This window comes from Bombus vosnesenskii, unplaced genomic scaffold (genome assembly GCF_011952255.1).
Source record: "Bombus vosnesenskii isolate JDL3184/JDL3185 unplaced genomic scaffold, Bvos_JDL3184-5_v1.1 scf7180000013314, whole genome shotgun sequence".
NCBI lineage: Eukaryota > Metazoa > Arthropoda > Insecta > Hymenoptera > Apidae > Bombus > Bombus vosnesenskii.
In genome coordinates, this window is record NW_022882960.1 from 1883380 (window position 1) to 1904783 (window position 21404).

The 21404-nt window shown below is 42.7% G+C and overlaps 1 protein-coding gene across 1 annotated transcript in view; it reads left to right on the plus strand.

Annotated features, from left to right (window-relative positions):
- LOC117235134 (Krueppel-like factor 6) overlaps positions 1-13150 on the plus strand; it is a 271266-nt gene extending 258116 nt beyond the window's left edge. Inside the window, exon 6 of the mRNA XM_033496884.1 lies at positions 6654-13150. Coding sequence (XP_033352775.1) covers positions 6654-6829 — 176 coding nt within the window. The 3' untranslated portion in view covers positions 6830-13150. The remainder of the gene's footprint in view (positions 1-6653) is intronic.
- Positions 13151-21404: the final 8254 nt, after the last annotated feature.

Below are 21404 nucleotides of genomic sequence, written 5' to 3' on the forward strand. Positions count from 1 at the left end.
ATCAAGCAACCTTACAAGACAGTCTCTTGCAATTCCAGCTAAACGTATTCTAGAACGTGATGAGTTTTATTAATTCTTACGGAAAGAACGTTGGATATGTCGTTCCGTTATTCGTTAGATATTCTTCGATATTCGTGGATCAGTGGAAAAATTTATTACAGTTCGAAGAGTCTTCGAACTTTGATTAAAATACCGATAGGAAATTGTATCGTCCGGTTGTAAAATTGTCACGCGATCGTAACGGTAGGAATAGCGTCCTTTAAAACCAGCTAAATGCGGAAAAATAAAAAAGAGTTGTACAGCGTCCGCTACAATGGTTCTCGTAGAACAATGTAGAATCTTCTTTTGTGGTTTGCGAAGTTTCGCCCTTTGTTACGCGGACTGGAAATTTTTCGCGCGGTTCGTAATATTTTGCTCGAATTCTTCTTTTCTATTTCCTCTTTTCTTCTCTTTTTTTTTTTTTTTTTTTTGTTTCACAATTCACCTTTTCTCCCTTAAACGATCAACCGGCTTTACTTTATCGAATTTTTGTCGCGGACAATCTTGAAAGAAGTTAAATTTAACGAGACAGTCCTCAGGGTCGAGTAATTTTCACGATCCTTTCTTCGTATTAATACAACGCTGCAGCGGCGGGGGGTTAAACGTTCGCAGCTGTAGAAAATCATGTCTCGCTTTGTGGGACGCGCAATTCTTTGCAGGAAGAAAGCTGTTACCGCTTTACAGTCTACGATATTTCTACGAAAGAAAATGAAGAAAATCCGGTTCTCCGCCGTTCCGACTTCCGCGCAAGTGGAACGGATCAAGATTTTTTCGAACGCCGATCCTCGATTTTTGCTTCGTTGGAAATTGAAGTGCTCCGCTTCGCGAAGGAAATTAAACTTTTTTCTCAATTTTTTATCGTATTTAGCCCGCAGTATTATGTCTGTTTGGTTATGGAGCTTTAATAAAAAAAAAAAAAAAAAAAAGAAAAGAAAGAAATGATAGACTTTTAATGGAGGATACATACAGATCGGAGTTAATTAAATTTTCATTTCCGCCGACACGTAATTTTAGAAAATATTCGCTCGCAAAATTTTCATCGTAATTTGACATTTTCCATCGACACGAGTGACGAAAGAAATATCGTATCTCTCCCCGGAAAGTGCAACGTAAAACCGTTTCGCGAAAGCTTGCGATACTAACGTTCAACGAAATTTTACTTTGCGACCTGCGTTTACTGACTAACAGCGATTTACTGGCAATCAAATCGTGAAGGAAAACTTCGCAGATATTTCCATGTTATAAATTTCATGCATCGTCGAGAATCATTCAAATTTTCACGATCGAAATTCGCAATTCACATTTGAAGTCCGTGAAGAATTTCAAGAAAAATACAGGACACGGTCAGAGCAGTAGCTATAAATATTTATTTAAATATAAATAAACATAAACAAATATCTTTCGGTATTCTCCAGCCATCTCTCAACTTCCTGTACATGAAAGAATTTCAATGCTGTCAGGAAAAATTCTCTCCGCGAGGAAGAACATGCATAAAGTTATTCCCAGATTCCTGATCGATCTTTTCCGTCAGGATATCGCTGCTGGTTCGTCTGAATATCCTATGCTGGACAACCAGAATCTCTAGCATGTCGAAACTGTAAAAAATTTTACTTCCATCGACCTGGCGGATTCTCGTCTCTCAGAATCTCTCGATGGTGCACGCGCGCACACTAGAAACGAGAAAGAAAAAGAATCTTCCACGTCCACCTATCTGTCATGCGGATCCACGAAACGTCCTTCGGTATTAGGCGCGTTTCTCTCGTCGAAACGTTTCTCGCGCGGAACGTGTTCGGATGTAAAGGACAGAGGACAGGAAAGAAATAGAAAGAAAAGGAGTAGAAGAGAGACAGGACTAGGGATGGAATCCTTGGTCATAAATTCCGGTTGTCCTATCCCTGGGCGACATGACGGAAGGTAGCCTATACATCGTCGCCGACGACGGACTTAATAAAATGCAAAGACGACGAACACACATTGCCAGGGACGGTCTGACATATCGACGCAATACCGACCCACTCAGACCTCTCGAGGAACGTCAGATGGAGGGAAGGACATAGAAAAATCGTTTCTACGCCGAACGGGACGAACGTCATCGAGGACTACGTGAAACCAGCCACTTCTAGCTTTCCTCGCCGCCGCGACTGTCCTCGCATCCCTCTTCCTCTATCATGTTCTATTTGTACCGGGTCTGGTTTGCATGGAATATACGCGGAATTTAAGGACGATGTGCGTAAAATACAGTTAGGACGGTGAACGAGAATTCGTTATAATGGTAAGTGCGTTGGGAAGTTTCGTTCTCCATGGGTCACATGGATTTCATAAAAATCGCTCGAAGAATATCGAATAAGCGTTATTCGAAGCATCAGTATCTCGAAACGCCTGCGAAACCATCGAAGCGTTTTAACTTATTGTTAATAAAACCTTAATCCTATTTTTCCCCGGCATCCGAGGGCTCGGGTAACGCACGACTATGCGACCAAGGGAAACACTACCCTCGGTACCATCGAACAATAACAGCACCCCTTCTTCGGAGGGCAGGAAGAAATTACCCAATCTCCCGAACTGTGCACGCACATCAACAAAGGAGATAAACAGACGACTGATACTCGTACGGAACAAAGCTGGTGGTACGGGATAGGGGGTTGCGCGGGGCTGACGTATCGCGTCGTTTAGCAACGTTCGTTACGGGCTCGAAACGAGCGCAGAACAGAGGCGGGACGTCGAGAGGGTAGAGCAGGTTAACACTTTAAGCCGTCCTGTTTAATATGGCTTTATTACGTAGGTGGTAACGAACCGCCGGGAGGCCATTATGCGGCGATAAAATGCGCAATGCACGATGCACCTACACATCGTTCCGCCCCGTCCACCTGGCGCGCGTCTCCGCCGCGGCCGTGACACGCACACTCACACGAGTCCAAGTTGACTGACCCGCACACGCTTCTGTTCGACGCATAATACACGCGCGCGTGTCTCTCGCGGGCGACACACACTGACTGCGGTCGTTCGCCACGTTACGCAGTCACCATGGTTACTCGAAATTCAATTTGCCTTTTCGATGGGGCCTATGCACGCACGCGACACGTCGCACGTTGATTTTTTCCTGCTTTTTCTCCCTTTCTTTTTTCGCCTTCTCTCTCTATTTGTTTTTCGTTCTTTCTCTGCTTTTTCCTTCTCTCTCCCTTCCCTTTTTTTTTGGTTCGTTTAATTGCACGTGTAATGGCCCCGTTGATTTTTTCTGTAATTCTGTTCGCGGCCGGGGATTTTAGGTTGTAGGGGGGAAGGGTGCGATTCCACGGTAGAACGAGGCAAAGGTGAAATGGAAGGTGCATTATTGATCGAGAGGGACTAATGTCCTGATAATGAGAGGGCATAGAGATAGGGGATCGGTGTACAGAGATAAAGTTAGAGGGTGTAGATACGGCCAGAGGGTTATAATGATGAGAGGGTAATGGGATTATGATTGTTTGACGTTTCGTTGTTTTACAGAAAAAAAGAAAGAAGAAAGGGGGATGTTTTAAAGTGCACACTTAAAAATTGCTATTCCAACATCATGAATATTCGAATACGTAAATTTACAGAATGTCTCCATATAATTCTTCGAAATGGTGCGCATTATTCATATAAAACACGAGAATCCATTTTTCGATGGCTTTGCTCCACTGTTCTATTTACTCTACTCCGAAACGCAGCTGCATATTGCAGTTGCATCGAGAAAGGAGCTGTATTACAGATATAAATGCTGTTGCACTAAGCATTCAACCTCTAGCTCTATCGATATTCCTTATGCATATTCGGAAAAGATCTATAGCACATTCCAGTTTTATTAAAATTTTTCTGAGTCATCTTGTATTTACATGTTATTTCAAGTATACAAAATTAGTTCTATTCCGCGCAAAATAACGTCGAATCAAACAACTATCCTGAATCTAAATCAGGAATGCCGCTTTCATCGATACATCGCAAAGCAATAGCAAACTCGACACAAGTCACGTCGCCGTTCCTAGAACGGAAGCGCGAGACTCAAGTTCTGCCCTTATGCAGTCACCAATTTTTCCTTCCGCCACTCAAGCGCCGGGAATGTATTCGCAGCAGCCTCGCGAATATATTGCTTCGCCACCTCCGAACAGTTTATCCTTATCGTTCACGAAATTCTTGCTGCCAGCCTTGGCTGCGGCAATTTCTAGTCGTGCACGGGAAGATGACGCTCATCCCCCATCTCACGGATGCCCGCGCGAGGGTAGTTCAACCGAACGCACACGGAAGGATACACGAGGACGTGAGCGTCGTTTTTTCTATAGAAAGTCGCGGCTATCTCTGACAAAGCAACCAACCAGCGTGACACGAGGTGTGAGAGAATCGGATTTGGTTATGCGTCGCCACGTTCGCGCTGGATTTGTCGTCGTTACTTCCCACGATGGGGTGGAACTCGTGGAAAAAGCGAATCTCGTCGCGGAACAATTTCGAGGCTAGGAATTGGATGCTGTGTAAATTTTTCCAACCTCCGTGCATCGATGTTGAGTAAACGTCAGTCGTAACTCTGTCTTGTCTTCCGGCGCACGGCATCGAGTAGAATTTTCTCCTCGTCAATTCGTTTGCAGGAATTGATCCTCCCGTGGAAGAGGAAGGGAATATTAAGGAAATCGTAACGAATGGCTTCACGGATGTCTTCGGTGATAGCTCGACACGATGGGGATTGCGTGCGTTTAAAAAAAGCGGGCGGAGCGTGTTACTGGAATTGAATGAAGTAGGGTGCCCGCGTTGGTGCGTCGTTAGGTAGGTCCCTGGGCTTGTAAAGTGGTTGCACGATCGTGGAGAACGTTGAAAGGGAGAAAGTTTTGCTTCTTGCTGCGGTGAGAGGATTCGCAGAGAGGATTAGTGAAACGTTACAACCTTTTTCTCTACTATGTTCGAGTTTAGCTTGCTTTGCGTAAAGAAAGAAGGTTGATGAATTATTCCAGGAAAACATTATTATTGCGAAAAAAAATCGCGATCAAAGATTACATTAAATTTCGTTCGCCAATTTCTTTGAGCGATTAGTGGTATGATACGACGCGAGGGAGAACAATATTACGGTGACGCGAATTTTTTTAAGATCACGCGTTCGCGGTACGACCACGACATTACCGCGTCTAAATTACACGCGAAGCGTTCGCAGCCGCGCGCAAACAAGCACGCGATAATAAAAACAGCACATCACGCGAATGTCGACTGCGTTAAAGGCTTCTTCTCTCTCCTGCTCCTTTTCTCGTGATTCTCCCTGTCAGTACCTCTCTTTTTTTCTTTTTTAATTCATTAAGTTTAGGGTCGCACGATGTAGATGTCAAAACGTTTTACTTCGCGGTTTCATACGCGCGTTTATATCGCCTTTTCCACGCGGTCGCCATTACGCGCTCCCCCATTCTTTCGTTTTTATGAAGGAATAGCGTATACACTTCGTTTTGATTAGAGACGCGACAAACATTGGACGAGGAGAATCACCTTCCGTCGAAGACAAAAACTTGCTTTCGATTCTGCTACTTTTCTGAAAAGCCACGATGAAGCGTCTCTGAAACTTTAACGACAATCATCGAAGCCCCCGGAGTTGCTTCAATCTTCCTAGCTGCCTTTCAAACTGCTAGCGCCTTGCTAAATCCACCAAGACAAAGTCTTTCCAAGTTTTTCAACCTTTAATAGCGGGCTTTAAGGTCTTTGAGAGTTCTTCCAGTGTTTCCACTATGCTTTCCCCATTTTCTACGATATTTTATTTAACAAAAATCCCCTAATCTCAAATCGAGACAATTCTCTCTTTACATGCAACGATCAAATGCTTACCCGCATTCTTATCAATTGGTCTTTATCTTTTTTCCGATATTTTGCTTTTTATTTTTTAATTTTCACTCTCTCCTCCTTTTACACGACACGAAGTCCTAACAGTTTGTTAAACACAACAGCAAAGCGCCACAGGTGGCGCGTCCGCATTTCCTGTCCTGTAATGCGGTCTCATCAACGTCAGCCTCTTTCTATATTACCAAATAGATTATTTACGTGTTAATAATGTGCCAGCCGTTCCATGATCGTCCCTTGTCGCGGCACACGTGCTACCAGAGGATCCATTCCTCCTTCAGTCGCCCGCCACTTTATTGTCGATCCACCAGCCGGCAGCGTTTTATACGTGGAATTTTATATACCGTCCTCGGTTTTAGTAATTTTAAGGGACGCGCGTGGCCGGGACAATAAAACCCCTTTCGTCGTGTGCACGTCTATTGTGTCGCGGAATATCGGAAAGTTATGGAGGTTAGTACATATGTGAAGCTTATTAAAATTTTCACGATCAGGATAAGTTGCGTGTTACTAGTTTTAGTATGGTAATTATGTTTCCGATTTCCACGCCTGGAATAATTTAGTTCCTCGAATCTAAACGGAAGTCATCTAACTCTCGATTCTTGAAGCGTAGCTCGCTCGCTTTTCCTAAATTTTATCAAGGGATTAATCCTTAGTGTCTTCTAGATACAAGAATTTATTCCAAAATTTGCTTATATGCTCTTGTATAACCTGTAACAGTTGCTACAATGAAGAAATTTCTTCAAAGTAAGGTAAATCATCGTAACTAATATATCGATTCTATTTCGTTCCAGGAGAGAAGCCGTATAAGTGCAGCTGGGAGGGTTGCGAGTGGCGATTCGCGCGTTCCGACGAGCTGACACGCCACTATCGCAAGCACACTGGCGCGAAACCGTTCAAGTGTCGGCATTGCGACCGATGCTTCTCTCGCAGCGATCATCTAGCCCTCCATATGAAGAGACACGTGTAATCGATCGTCATAGAGAACGGTCCTCAACGCGCGGAACAGTCCAGGACCGGCAGACGAAGCTCCTTCCTTCCCGAGGATTCCCGAGGCCGTCGAGCAACACGGCCTCCACGTGATTGCGTTTTTTCCACAGATACCTGACGATTCACATCGAACTCGATCACCGACGATCGACCGCTACGATGGCCCTCATTTTGGTCACGATTTTCGTCGGAGTAATACGATCGCAAGATATTCTGCAGGCTTTGATACTGTCTATAAGAGGGAATCGATGATGAGCGAGACGATCGGTGAAGAACGGCCACTTCTGGTGGCGATTATCCATTAGAACGGACAACAATCGATCGACGAACGATAAACGATCGGTTTTGAACCGTGTCGTTGAGATTATAGATTCAAGACACTTCGTAGGTTGACGATTGCAATTGGAAATCGCAATCGGAAAAACAGGTAGACGCGCGTTCCTCTGTTCTTCGAGGCAATTCGTTTAGACTAAAAGGCGAGGAGTAGAGACAGGAAAAAGGTCTGATGACATTTACTACGCGAGAAACGCTTGCACTAGAGACAGCAGGTGGGTCGACAACGATCAGATGCGGATTAGACTGGTATTGTTGATGCGATTAGACGGAGCCACCGGGGCGAGCAGCTGGAAGACAACGCGCTACGAGTCTCGTCCCGGGAAGTTAATCACTGCCAATTCATTAAATTGTAAGATCGGCGCGTGTACCGTCGGAGATATAGCCTACGCGAATGGCTGCTTCGGAGTCAGAGGAAGTTTATCGAACGAGCGAAATTGTCCGGCGACAGCGGTGTACAGTTCGTGTGTGAACCCTTGTAAGCCGTCTGCCTTCCGTAAAACGGTCGAATTCCAGAAACCGAAACTTTAACTAACGCAAAAAAAGAGAAAGAAGAAACGATGATTAAGATAAACTAAAATAGTAAAAGAATAATGATAAAAGAAACCTGATAAAAGGATGAAACGTAGCGCACACAGTTTGAGAAACACCGATCTGACGATGTTTCAAAGGCGTCGCGTTTAGATTCGAACGAAAGTCAAGGAAACCCGGTTCGCGAGGACAATAATACGCTGTCTATCGGTGCCAAAACGTTATTTCCTTTCTCTTTCATTTACCCTCTTCTTTCTTACACGTATACACAGAGAAAACCATATATATTACACGTATACACGCGTACTATGCTTCTCCCTCTTATATCCCAATGAATGGGGGCCACGGGAAAAGCAGTTGGTGGGTGGGAAACGTGCACGACGCTTTTGAGCTTCGATCCTTCGACGGGTGGCAATAATCGAAATTGTATTCGCGACCCGGTGGAACGCGGAACCGTGTCACACGGAGGTGTGTTGTAAGGGGGCGGCGGATGAGGGCACGAAGCGAGAGGACGAACCGTAATTGAATACGTGATTTCGGCCAGTTTCGACGGAGGCAAAGTTTACCCGTGCCGTGCGCTAATCCCAAATTTACAGTGCGAATTATAGCGCGAGGCACCTCCATTCGACCGATGATCCGGTCCGCCGCCCTTTCGTCCTTTTACCATAGCCTCGTTTCCACCGGGAGCTTGTGCGAATGATACCGATATATACGATAGACGAGAAAAAAAAAAGAACACTAGAATGATCCTATTCAACGATAGATTCGACCGTTTTACTCATCGAGAATATTCACGAGTGATTTTTAAGGAAGAAAGAATCTCGTACAACCCTCGAACACCGGTTCGAGGGTACTTTTTTCCTTAAAAAAGAATTCGACCGAACGGGGCTTCTTTCGTAGTGGCGCGCGTCCTATGGTTTTTAACGAAAATAAGTGGAGAAAAAAAAGTATATACGGAATCTGACTTTGTACTTTTGTACGATTGCTTTCTAGGTAACGTTCTCCTGTTTTGTTTCACGCGTAACCGCGCGACGTATGGACGGGGGTGGCGACGCGTCCCGGCGCGGCGGGCAAGATTCTTGTCGGAGGCTCAACAGAAATAAATGATATATATATATTTTTTAATATTCTCGTCTTACTCACTGAAACAATATATTGTTATACATAAGGGATTATACAAAGTATAAACGGGCAACATTCCGCACAAAGCTCTAGAACCGTTTCCACGCGTCAGACTCACCCGCCGAGCACGCCACCCCCTCTCGTACGCACGCAAAACCCGGATGGCAGACGGCGCTCGCAGTTCACCTCGACTATGCGTGTCCCGGGAACACTATGATCTTCCGGTCGATATGCAACGTTGTCTCGCTAATCATCGATTTCCGTGCGGACAAACGGGATCGAAATCACGTAGGGAAATGACAGTGGAGGGGAATATAAATGGAAACGAAAAAAGGAGGAACGAGAAAAAAGAGGGGAAAGAGAAACTAGAGAAACGTAACGAAAAATGAAAGAAAAGAAAAACGTTGACGAGGGGTAACGCAAATTAGTTACTTGAAATAAAAATGTGAATTGTATCCGTGGACTGAACGAACGAAGGATCGCAGATCGCTCATCGAACGAATGATGAACAAAATAGAGTAGTAAAAGCGATTAAGAAAGAAATTAAAAAAGAAAATAGAGTAATAACGTAAAACGATTAAATATGAATGGAGTAAGAGAAACAGAACGTGAGGGCAAGGAGTATACCGCTTAAGAAGACTAATCTTACCTGAAAGCGCGGAACGGCGCAAAGAGCGGCCGAACTGGCGGGCGAAACGAAGATTTAAAGGGAAAGAATAAAAAAAAAAGAAACTAAATTTTAAATGTTCAGTGGCCAAATAAATTAACTGATAACGCACGTAGAACGTAACGATACCGTACCTACCAAGTAAGCCTGACTGATATGAGAGCGTCGACGCGGTTCGCGCGCGTGTGGTTGCGTATGTATGTATGCGCGTTATTCGATGTCTGTGGCACCTGTGTATTTCTTCTTTTCTCTATAATATTTTTTTCCTTCTTTCTTTGCGTCAATTTGCGTGAGTGTGTCAAGGAGGTGTGTACGCTTGAGTGACCACATTTCTTTTTCCTCGCGAGAATGTGTTCCAAAAACGATTTCGGGGGTTGTAGAAAGGTATAAGCTGTGACGTGGATTTTCAAAGAAAACGAACATGCATAGGGAAAGAGAGTGAGAAAGAGCGAGAGAAAGACACAAACGAATCCAACACAGGGAGAAAGCATAAAAAAAAGTAAAGAGAAGAAAAGGTAGAGTATGCGTGTGAGAGAGAAAGTGTGAGAAAAAGAGTGTGAGAGCAGAACACTAAGTTTGTATATTGTGCAATTTTTGTCAGTGTTTCATTATTTGTTACCATGTTCACGGATAATTATAAATAAAGTAAATATATATATGCAGCATTTACAAGGACTTAGGATAAACGAAGATAAACGAGAAGCCAGATGTCTTTTTGATAGCCATATACTGCGAGGTATCGCGCGGCGCCCCGATACAGAGGACGCCCCGACCGCTCTTTTTTCTCGATACACATTTTTTCTTTTTCCTTTGTCTCTGATAGGGCGAGAGTGGCGAGAACGAGGATACGAAAAACGGTGCTCGTCGTTCGGTCACGACGCTCCTCTCGTTACATACACGAACCCGTCGTCCGGATCGTTCGCAACCCCCCAACGATCAAACGAGCCCGCGTTTCGCTCGATCCTCTCGCTCCTCGAGATCGGAAAATCTCGAAACGATTCGTACCATCTTCTCTCTTCGCGGGCTCTCCGCTTCGTGTATCTAGCGCGACTGAGAAGCTTTCTCAACCTGCGACCGACGGCGACTTTAACCACGAGGAGTAGAGGAAAAAGATGGGGTAGGAGACGGAACGATCGAGTCGTAATGATCGGACCTCGCGATCGCGACGAGCGTTTCGCGCGTTTCCATCCCGGCGACCAACGAAACACTGTAGATATAAATACACGTACATTAATATAATACGTAACGAAGGATCGCACGCGAATGAAAAGATCCGCGTTTGTTTCAAACTCGAGCAATGCGAAGCAAGCGTGTAATGGATGAAAAGGGTCGATATAGAGAAGATTAGGAAAGACAGATGATACAGGTGTAATTAAAAGAGAGAAACGATAAGTCGAGCGAGTGAAGATAAGGCGAGAGAAAGCGGGCACCTTAAGAAAACTAATAAATGGTAGTTAGAAGTTTAGATAGATGGATAGCTAGAACGTTAGATAGACACCTTAGATAGGCAGATAAATAGTTCGACGAAGAGAGGAAAGGCGGAACGAAAAAGAAAGAATGAAAGATCGGGGTGAATTGGGGACGGGTGGGAGGGGGGATTTAAAAGAGTTATTATATATAAATGAATAAAAAAAATCTATAAATATAGATAGGTGGATATACATAGATAGAGATGTAAGTACCTAAGAGAAACTCTAAGGAATCTTTTAGAAGATACTGTATCGTTGTACGAGGTACAATAGATGGACATAAGTGTTTTATGATACTTGCGTACAATAAGGTCGAGACGAAGCGTGAGGAATATAGTGTATAAGAAGATGGTGAAAACGGTGAAGAAAAAAGAAATATTCCAACGAGCATGGGCACGAAGAGCGTACATGAATACCGAGCAGTTCACGAAAAGAAAGAAGAATAGGGAAGAAAGGGGAAGAAAGGCAGACAGATGCGGCACGATTCGTAATTGTCTTAATTGTGGTCTGAAATATTTTCAGTCATGTTGTATAGTAACTCTGTGAATTGCAGGATTTTACGTGAAAGCGAGGAAGACCGTGAGTGACAGAGAGCCGGCGTGAATGGATGAGTGTCGGGGGAGAAAGCGTTCGAATGAAAATGGAAGGTAGAAAAGAGAAACGACGTGAGAAACAGACGCGACCGAAGGACGTAAGGGATAAAAAAGGAACAGCACGAACAAAATGGGATAAGATCTATTTTAGGAAGAAACAGGCGAGGACTCTTCGTTTAAATTCAATTCGACGCGTTCGATTTTTACCGTTCGTGTCGTCGAACAGGTATCGTAAAATAGGAGAAGAGAAAAAACGGGAAGAATACGATGAAAAATAGGGCATGTGTAACATTCAATACACTAAGAAACGAACTGATTAAAGAACTAACGTTATTTTTAGGAAATTACAGCTTTAGAAGAGATTTAAGTAAATAGCGAGGGAAAAGGTGGTTAGGCTAAGTGCTAAGGGTAATTTAGTTTCGCGTGTTGAAGCTTTTCTGTGTGAGTATAGAAGCGAAAGAGCGGGAGAGAGAGCGAGAGAAAGAGAGATAGGGAAGGGGAAGCACAAGGGGCAAAAATTGCGAGAAAGAAGAAGAGAAAGTGTTGAAAGAAGAAAGACGAAATAAAACTAAGCAGAGAAATGTGGGAGGGATCGAAGCATGCTTATGAGAGGGTGGGGAAGAGAGATACCTATATTTTAAAAAAGTGACCTTTGGCATTTAAAGACTTGTAAAAATCATGCAACGAGTTAATTGAAACAAAGAACAATATCAAAGAAAACAAAGAAAAATATCACAGGGGGCGCAGCGTATTAAGGGGCGTCCGTCCTTCTCCGCGTCTCTAATTTCATCTAACACGAATATGCACCCATACATTAAGATATCACACACGTACGAACTAATACAAACGTAAGCACATCTGCAAGGAGAATATATCCTAAGAATCAGCCAAAGTTCAACGCGAACAAGGCGATCGGATAAACGTTTATCTCTTCGTATACCGACAGAAAAACGACAAGACGCGGTTCATGACACACTAATAGCGACACGAGTCTCTCGATACCGCCGATAACACACGGTGCACACCGATGAAAAAAAGGTAACAACGGAAAACGCAAATTTACACATGCACATACCAGAAAACACAAACACACACGCTCATGGAAATATTGGGAAAGGAAAGAATAGCATCGTTGTCTACCCACTACACGTTATGTACGTACGCGTGTCTCGATCTCGATGCGACACAAGTGCGGGAAAAAAACAGAAGGGTAAAGAAGGACGGAAAAGGAACGCGGAAAGGGATAACATACCAACAAGAGTTCTTGGCGAAAAAAAAAAAAAAGGCGAGAGCAAAGAAATTCGGTTACAACGCATAGGGTATATGAGAGGGAAAACATGGGATGGTAGGGAGGCGAACAATGCATTCCGATAAAAAAATCGCTTTTCACGAGGTACACGAGAACCGACGAATCACAGGAAAGTCGGGCTGCCTCCAGGCCTAACTGAAAAGGAACCGAACGATTTCGGTCATGACTCTATCTTCGAGGTACTCGCCGCGAGAACGAATCGCCTCTCGTCCATTGGGACGCGATTCCCCTGGAACAGCCTGGTTGTTTAATCTCCAACGAGCCGTAGAAAAAAAAATAGAAAAGAATAAAACTGCAGAATGGGAAAGGAAAGAAAAAGAAACAGGTAGTGGCTCGACGGTTGTTCCCTAAGGGGTAGAAGAAGGTGTGTCTCGTGGCGCGAGCCAGAAATTGACTTCGAAAATGGAAAACAGTCACTGCATAGTCACTATCGTCATCCAACACAATTCATGGTAGGGTATAATAGTATTTTTAGGGATTTTATACAGACATGCGACCGTGCTCTATGTTTTAATCACGATTAACTGTCGATCATTGACGTTTCTTCTTGTACGTAAAACGAACACGGTGTTTCTAGATGTATTAATAATTGCATTATACATTGCAGTGAAGAGTGAAAGGCGAACGCTTGAACGAATAAATATATCTTACGTGAAATTGTGCGATTCTATTGTGACGAAAGGGGATCGAGCGAAAGACCGAGAATTTTCGTGCGAGCGAGTCTAATTTTTTTCTGGAATTCTGTACCTCGTTGTGTATACATCTCTATTTGTATAATTGTGAATATTAACATATTAGGATAATGTGATTTATTACGTGTGATCCTGCGCGTAAAAAGACGTGGAGAAACTTTAAGCGAGTATTTTGTATTACGACAAAGCGGAACGCAAACTAAAGATACAAAAAAAAAAAAAGAGGAGAAAAATTGCGAAACTAATGCGTGCGATAGAGAGGCAGAGGGCAAGTAAATCGAAGACAGATAGAGAGAACGGGATTAAGCGAATAAAGAGTCTTGTAATCGCAGCTTTTTTTGCCGCTGGGGAATATAATTGTAATAAACGAAGAATGCGCTTGCGCAGCCGTCGCTCCTTTCTCTCAGCGTTATTTCTTCCTGTTTGTCTTCTTCTTCTTCTTCATCTTCTTCTATTAACGCTGTGTTGTGTACTAATTCTTCGTTCCCTCACCGAGGTGATAGATAATTCCGGAACCACGAAATTATTCTACAGATCGCTAAGAACTGAAAGAATAGAAAAAAATTTCGCTGTACGATATTAAAATATAACATTTTGCAATTGATATCCAAGGATATTCGAAATATCGAAATATTTCGTCAACTCGAGGACTTTCGAACGAAAACAGGCAGTAGTCTGGCTCTATATCAGCTCGTTCCGGAGGCTATCGATCACCTCGTTGAGAAAATATCCCTCGACACCGCTCTTCTTGAGGCTGTCCAGCGAAGTTTGATGCAGGGATACGTCAAGCTACCCCCAAGGCCCGTGAAAACATCCGCTCTTGTATTTCATGGGCTGCCGTATAAACAACGCATACGAGCGTGCACCAAAGCGCGCTACGATTCGAGCAGGCTGCGTGTGGACGCTCGGGAGAACGTATAGATGCGCGTGTTTCGATCGAAGCGCGATTAAGCGCGCTACACGATTTTTAAATTTAGGCGGGATCGACGAGTATAGAGGTCGGCCAGAAAGGAGTCTCGTCGTTCGAACAGTCTCGACGATCGTTCGAGGATTAAATACCGAGCGAGTTGTATTGTATACGATTATTAAGAATCTATCCTACGATGACTCGTTAAAAGAAAGATAAAATAAAAGAATACAGAATATAAAAAGAAAAAGAAGGAAAAGCGAGCGAGAGTAATGCAGAGAAAAACAGAAAAAACCAAAAAAAAAGAAAGGAAAAGAAAATTTAGATAAACAAATATAACGGACTAAAATAGTAAGAAAACCAAGTAAGACGAGGAAAATAAAAGAAAAAAGAAGCAGAGAACATCCTTCCAAAGTACCGGGACTAATTTACACGCCACGACTTCCAACAGTCGAGAGCTTCGCGCTGACTTGAAAAACTCTCGAAGGCTCGACTCGTCTTGTACAACGGAATTAGCGAGTACTCGTGTAACGAGACTAGTAGGTGATCACATGTGATATTTGTATTGGTTATTATTATATATAAATATATTATATATATTATAAATATAAATGTAAATGTATAATTAGAGTATTCCGTTAGGATTACCGCTAGTAGTTAGGCGGGAAGGAAAGGAGGAGCGTGAAACGAACGATCGAGAAAAGAAGAAAAAGGGAAAGAAAGCGTACAGGATAACGAACGATGCGCAAAACGTGAAAACAATCTCCTTTCGAGAATCAACGCCTAATTGCTCTTTACGCAGGCCTACTTGCCGATTCTAAAGGAACACTCGAGATTCGACGAGGAAATAGAGCTACGGCACAAAAACCTCGCGATCGTTCGCGGGAGTAACGAACAGAGAGACTCGCCTCGAAACCCTTCGACACGAGATTTTGTAATTTTCCATCACGTCCGACAGCAACTCGAGATTTCGTCGAGAAAAGAATCGAAATTGTGCACCGTGTACCGGATCGTTCGAGAAGGTCACAGAGGAATACCGATCAGTTGCGTCCTACAATCGACTGACATCTACTCGTGTTTCCCTGAAATTCTCCTTTTAAGAGTTACTACTTCTCCGTCGATCCCTGTGTAATAGTATTCATAGAGGTTTGATTTCTTGTCTCCGAAAGATTGTCGAACTTGAATTCTGAATTCAGGTGGTTGGAACGATCCTCGGACTTCTATTGATATCGATAAAATTGTATCTGGAAATGAATTTGAAAATTGCTACTTTTTAGTGTCGTTGTCTGATAGACATTTACATGCTAAAAGCGTGCTGTGGTAGATGTAAAGGTAGCACTTTTCATATGATGATTCTGAGTAACCTGGAAGGTTTGAAGCGAACATCTATGGATACTAGAGACCCTATCAAAATAGGAAGCTCCACAGATTGGGTACGAAAACAAGCCACAAAGGACTGGTCGAAAGATAAAACGAGCCAAACTGCTAGCTTGTCCTTTGTGCGTTTAATTCTTTCCTTTCTTCTTCTTCTGCTTCTTCTTATTGTTGGTCTTCTTGGTTCTCTCTGGTCGTTTTTAGCTTTGAGATAAAAAAGCAGATACTGTGAAAAAGATGAAATTATTATTCGAACCCTCAATTTCGTAGAAAAACCTTCGATGATTGATCGTTGAGACAAACGAACAGAGAGCTGGGGAGACTCGTGTACGAGAGAAAGATCGCGACTGCGTGCACGTGCGTGAAGAACAAAGATGTACAAAGAAGCTAAAGACCGCGAAGATGTATGGTGTACCGAATGCATGAGTGAACAAAGTGTAATGTCTCGTGAAGGCGACGTGCCGTGAATCGAGGTAGATTATCGAGTCGATGGATTATCGGGTGGGGTAGTGTACGAAAAGCTGAAAATCGAAAGAGAAAAAAGAACGCGATGAATGTACGTGCGAATTGCAAATTCTTAGGAATCACTTCGCGCAGAAATTTTTATGTGAATTATTTAATCTAATCGCAGAGAGCCTTAATTGCTATCCTTATATCATTGATATCGCCGCTATGATTAATATCGTAAGAGCTGTACTACCGCATTGTTCTTGATCTTTTAACGTTACCCTTGATTTTATTCCTTCATCATGTACAAAGGCGAAACCAAGAGCAAACCGCGAGCGAGCTGAACGAGCAAAAAAGTTCCATGAATCGCTAACTTCGGGAGGAACTCGGAGTGCATCGATTCGTAAAACGAGGCACACTATGTAAAGCGATCCATATCCATCGATCGAGAAACGAATATTGGTGGATGCGGAGGATGGCTCGACGAGCGTCGACGAGATAACGTTCTTCCTGCGTACCTTTGCGATCGGAACCTTTTAACTCGATGTGTGCACGAAATTGCTGCGACGATCGATGGGAAACGCGACAGGGAATCATAGGATGCGTGTCGATCGAGCCGAGAGGGGCTGAGAAAATATTTACGGAAGCGCTTTCAATGCTACCGTTGCCCGGTCGACCAGGACGCAACTTTACTTTTATTATTTTCACAAACCTTCTGGGTTCGTTTCGCGCGCTCTTCGCCCCTTCGGAACTTGTCTAACATACTTTCCTCGATCGTTCTCGATCGCAAACGTATCTTGTTTAATGCGATTCCCATCGATTTATAATTGTTGTCTACCTAGAGATGATTTTTTGCGTTAACGAACGATTAACGCATGCTTCTTTATTCGGCTAACGGAGCGACCGGGCCGGCCGCGCTTTGTAAATAATTCAATTAATAAACAAATTTCTCATCGTGTGCTTGAGTGAGCTTGCTTTCAACACAGATGTCCTCCTAATGAGATATTAAACCGATTCCTGGTGGTCATTTACGATGAAAGATCGTAAAATGTGATGTTGCGAGGAAAAATGAGCAAGAAAATGTTTAAGAAGAGTATCTTTAATAGAGGCTCGATTTTAGTCGAATTTGTTAACTCTGTTTATCGATCCTATGGTTCATTAGGATCTTAGCGTAATGAGTTGGTCTTGATACGTCTTTGTAGACTCGACTGGCAATATATTTATCGATTTAGTAGGATCGTAATTAGTATGAATTAGCGTTTATGCTGGCCCATTCGCTCTCAAATGGTGGCCGTTTCTTTCGTGAATTAAGAAATTAGCTTTTATGTGATAGTCACTATTCGACGGATATAGCAAATGCTTCTTGTGCGGATATTCGTTGCAACGCCGAGGTTGGTCATAGAAAAATTCGGAAGAATGGAGATAATTTAGAGGTAGAGAATTCGTAATTCGACCTATCCTCATGAAAGTGAAGGGCTGAGAGGAAAAGTGAGAAAATTTTTAATCTGGAATAATTCTGATAAAGAAATCTGTATGCTTCTAAACATCAAAATACAATACTACTAATATTTATAAATGTTTATATTTGGAATGGAATATTGGTATTAATATTTGGAAATTGGTAATAAAATTTTTTACACAAATAAATATCTTATTTCGTCTTCTGTACTTAATTTAGTTTTACACAAATGCAATCAGATCACTCGAGGGAGAACTCGTGCGAGTATTGACCTGTCTGCAAATTCTCACAAATCGTTTCACAGTAAAGGAAAGAAATTAATCTAATTACTCTGTGAAAGTATCGTGAAGAATATCGATCGATGATCAACGATAACTGGTCGGCTTGAAGATATCACTGGTTTTTGTTAGGGGAAGCCGTGACTCGAAATTATCTTCGTCCCTTTTGCGCTGGGGTGGACGATGGTCACCTCGAAACAGTTAGTAAAAATTGATAGGAAGAAGGATTGGTGAATGGGAAGGGAACAAGGTATAAGAGCGCAAGAGTAAAAATAGAGGAGTGGAAAAATGCTTAGGGCTGATATGATTGGGAAGCTTAAGGGAAGGTGCAAGAGAATGAATGAGAAAATTGAATGGGTTAGACGTATGCAAAAGGGAGAAGGGAAGATTTTTCTTTTTTCGAAAGCGTCTTGCGTCTGTACGTGTGCGCGCGCGAGTATGTGTGTTTGTGTTTTTGCGTAATTCCTATGCACGTGTATACTGTGCGCTGCTTGCGGATATATACGTATACATAAATATATAAGTATAAATATACATATACGAAGCGTGCGTGTGCGTGTATGCGAGAAAGAGAGAGAAAGAAGCACTTTATTCCTCTTCATTCTTTTCTTTCCTCTCTTGGTGGCTCTTATTATAAAGAAAAAAAAACACCGTTAGCGTACTTTAAATATCGTTATTTTTTAAGGAGAATTACACGAAGATGAAATAAAAAAAATGATATTGAAATATATATATATATATAAATATATATATATTTATTTTCTAAGATATAATATATATCATCTATATATGTATATTAAATTATGATAATGCACAAAAATGTAATTATATGTACATGTATGATAATTAATAATCTTGCTCTACGTTCGGGCGGTGCGGTGGTAAGAAAACGCAAAGCGATTAAGAATAGTGAAAAAAAGAAAGGAAAATGAAAAAAGAAAGACAAGAGTACACTCGACTACGGGCGGGAAGGGGAGGTGAAGGGGAAGCAGGTGAGGCGAGAGGGAGAGAGAAGAAAGAGTTGCTTTGCGCGCGTTTATCCGGAGGATAAAAGTGTCTGTTCGAGTTTGACGAACGCAGGGGTGCAGAGAGGAAAAAAGGGCGGGGGAGTGGGGGGGCTTGCGGCCGCTGTAACCTCATCTTTCATGAATAGCTTGTATTTCTGCTCAGTGCAAATAAACGTACGTTCCTGTTGAAAAAAATGACAAAAAAATACAAAACACGATCACTTGTCTCGTATTCTTCATCCGACCCTAACAGTATCTCGCGTGGCAGTTCAAATGCTGTGGTTTGATCGGAGCTACCGAATTTTCAGACGATCCAACAAGGTGAGTATCGCGTAGAATACGTAAAATCGATCGAACTTTGAACTCTTTATAGTCAAGGAAGGCTGCTTCATAGAGATTGTTGAGAAATTTACGAAGTAACGGAGAACGAAGTTTCAAAGCGCTCGACATCTCTTTACGGGGATCCTAGTGCCTAGACTTACCTTCTTGAAGCCTTAGCTTTATTTCTATCGGATATCTCGTTTGTTCTTATCACGAATAAACTCCACGACTCGTCTATGTCTCAATTTTCCTCTCAGTCGTGAGTCAAGTCAATAATAATCGCTACGATACGAAAGACTATTATAGTTCTTACATAAAAAGCGATATTATAAACCTGAAACGTGATGAACCTTCCGTCCGATGACGAAAGCATCTCGTCGGAAGAGATCAGCGAGCAAACAGCCAATTTTCTCGTTCACGTGCATTCATCAAAGACTCGATGCACTCGTAATATTCATAGCCAACAGGAATAAACGCTTTGACGCGTGTCACAGGAAGGGACAAAAGGACAACGATCAGCCGTTTCGTTGCGTTACATGTCGCACAGGTTGTACGGTTTACTGCGCGTTCCTCTCTGAAACTATAACCATCGCCGATGGTCGTCGCAGGAAGAGGGTTCACGGCGTTTTGTCATCATAAAACGTTTTATGGGAAATTATAATGTGCCCTTTCTCTACGGGGGTTCCCAACCAGTGTCCAGATACGAAGCCATTCTCGACGAAATATAAAGAGGGCGTTCGCCGCGTTTTTCATTCAATCGGCCCATAAACGACGTTTTACTATCTCTACACATCCTTATCCTTCGTTTCATCTCTCTCTCTCTTTCTTATTGGTTCTCTCCCTTCGTTGACCCTGTTCCATGGAATTGCCATTCTAGAGGGCACGGATCGGCTGGCAGCATTCGAATCGTCGTTTCAACGACCAATGCGAAGGAACCACGTCGCTTGGCGTGCTTATCGCGCTTACGTTTTTTCTCGGCTGATTTAATTAAGACCGAATTTAATCGTCCCTTGGACAAACTACCTTCGCAATATTAATTTTCTTCCGTTGATGGTGGTTCTGTTATCGAAAGATATCGTCGTGCTTCGTCGAAATTAGTGCAATAACGAGCGTTTCAGATTGAAAATTTAATGTTATGGCTATGATTAAATTTTTATCGTTTCATGTTGTTTATCGAGTTAAACTTTGCGCTGTTAGTACGTTCAAGCACGAGATGCAACGTCGCCAAAAATTAAATTGTATTACAGTCAAAGGAGGAGCATTTATAGTAACTTAACGCAGTCACGCGATGATTACATACTCTGTCGGTACAGCCGATTTGAAGTCACTTACAAACTTCATTCGTATAGATTAGACTGAAATACAGTTGAAAGAACTAATAAGCGAAGAAAGTACAAAGATTATCTTTAGCGTTATGAATCGCGTACAAGCTGTCGACGTTATTTATACACGAGGGGACCGCCAATTAGGCAATTGCGCGCCGCTTAATTGCTTCCGCCCTAATAACCTCCTATATACGTGGGATCCAGAAAAGTGTTTGCGACTGTTGTATGCGTTCACGAATTGCGTTAAAGCAACTTTCGTATTCGGGCCTGCAAAGAACGGTTCACGAATTTCCGCCGACCAAAATTTGGTTTAGCATTCGCTCCAGGGATGAGAGAAGTTTCCTGGGCAACGATACATAGCCGTCTGAGGAGAGACAAAGGGCAATGGGCAATTTCGAAAGCGGAAACCAGTCACTTTGTAACACGGATACTGTGTAATCCTGATGTAAAACGTTCTTCGTTGGAAAATTTACAACTGTTCGTAATCAACGCGAAATTTCTCTCTCTTCCTCACATTCTCTCTGCTTATTCCTTTGCACGAGGAACAAGAGAAACTCTCGTTACAAATTTTTGCTAAACAGTGATAGATCATTGTATGATCGAATCAGGCAAATCAAATCAGGCTACATGTACATTCGATTTCGAAATTCAATGTGCTGTGTTATTTCTATTAAGTTGAAATTTATGATTATTTCTTAGGGTAACACAATATCGAACCACT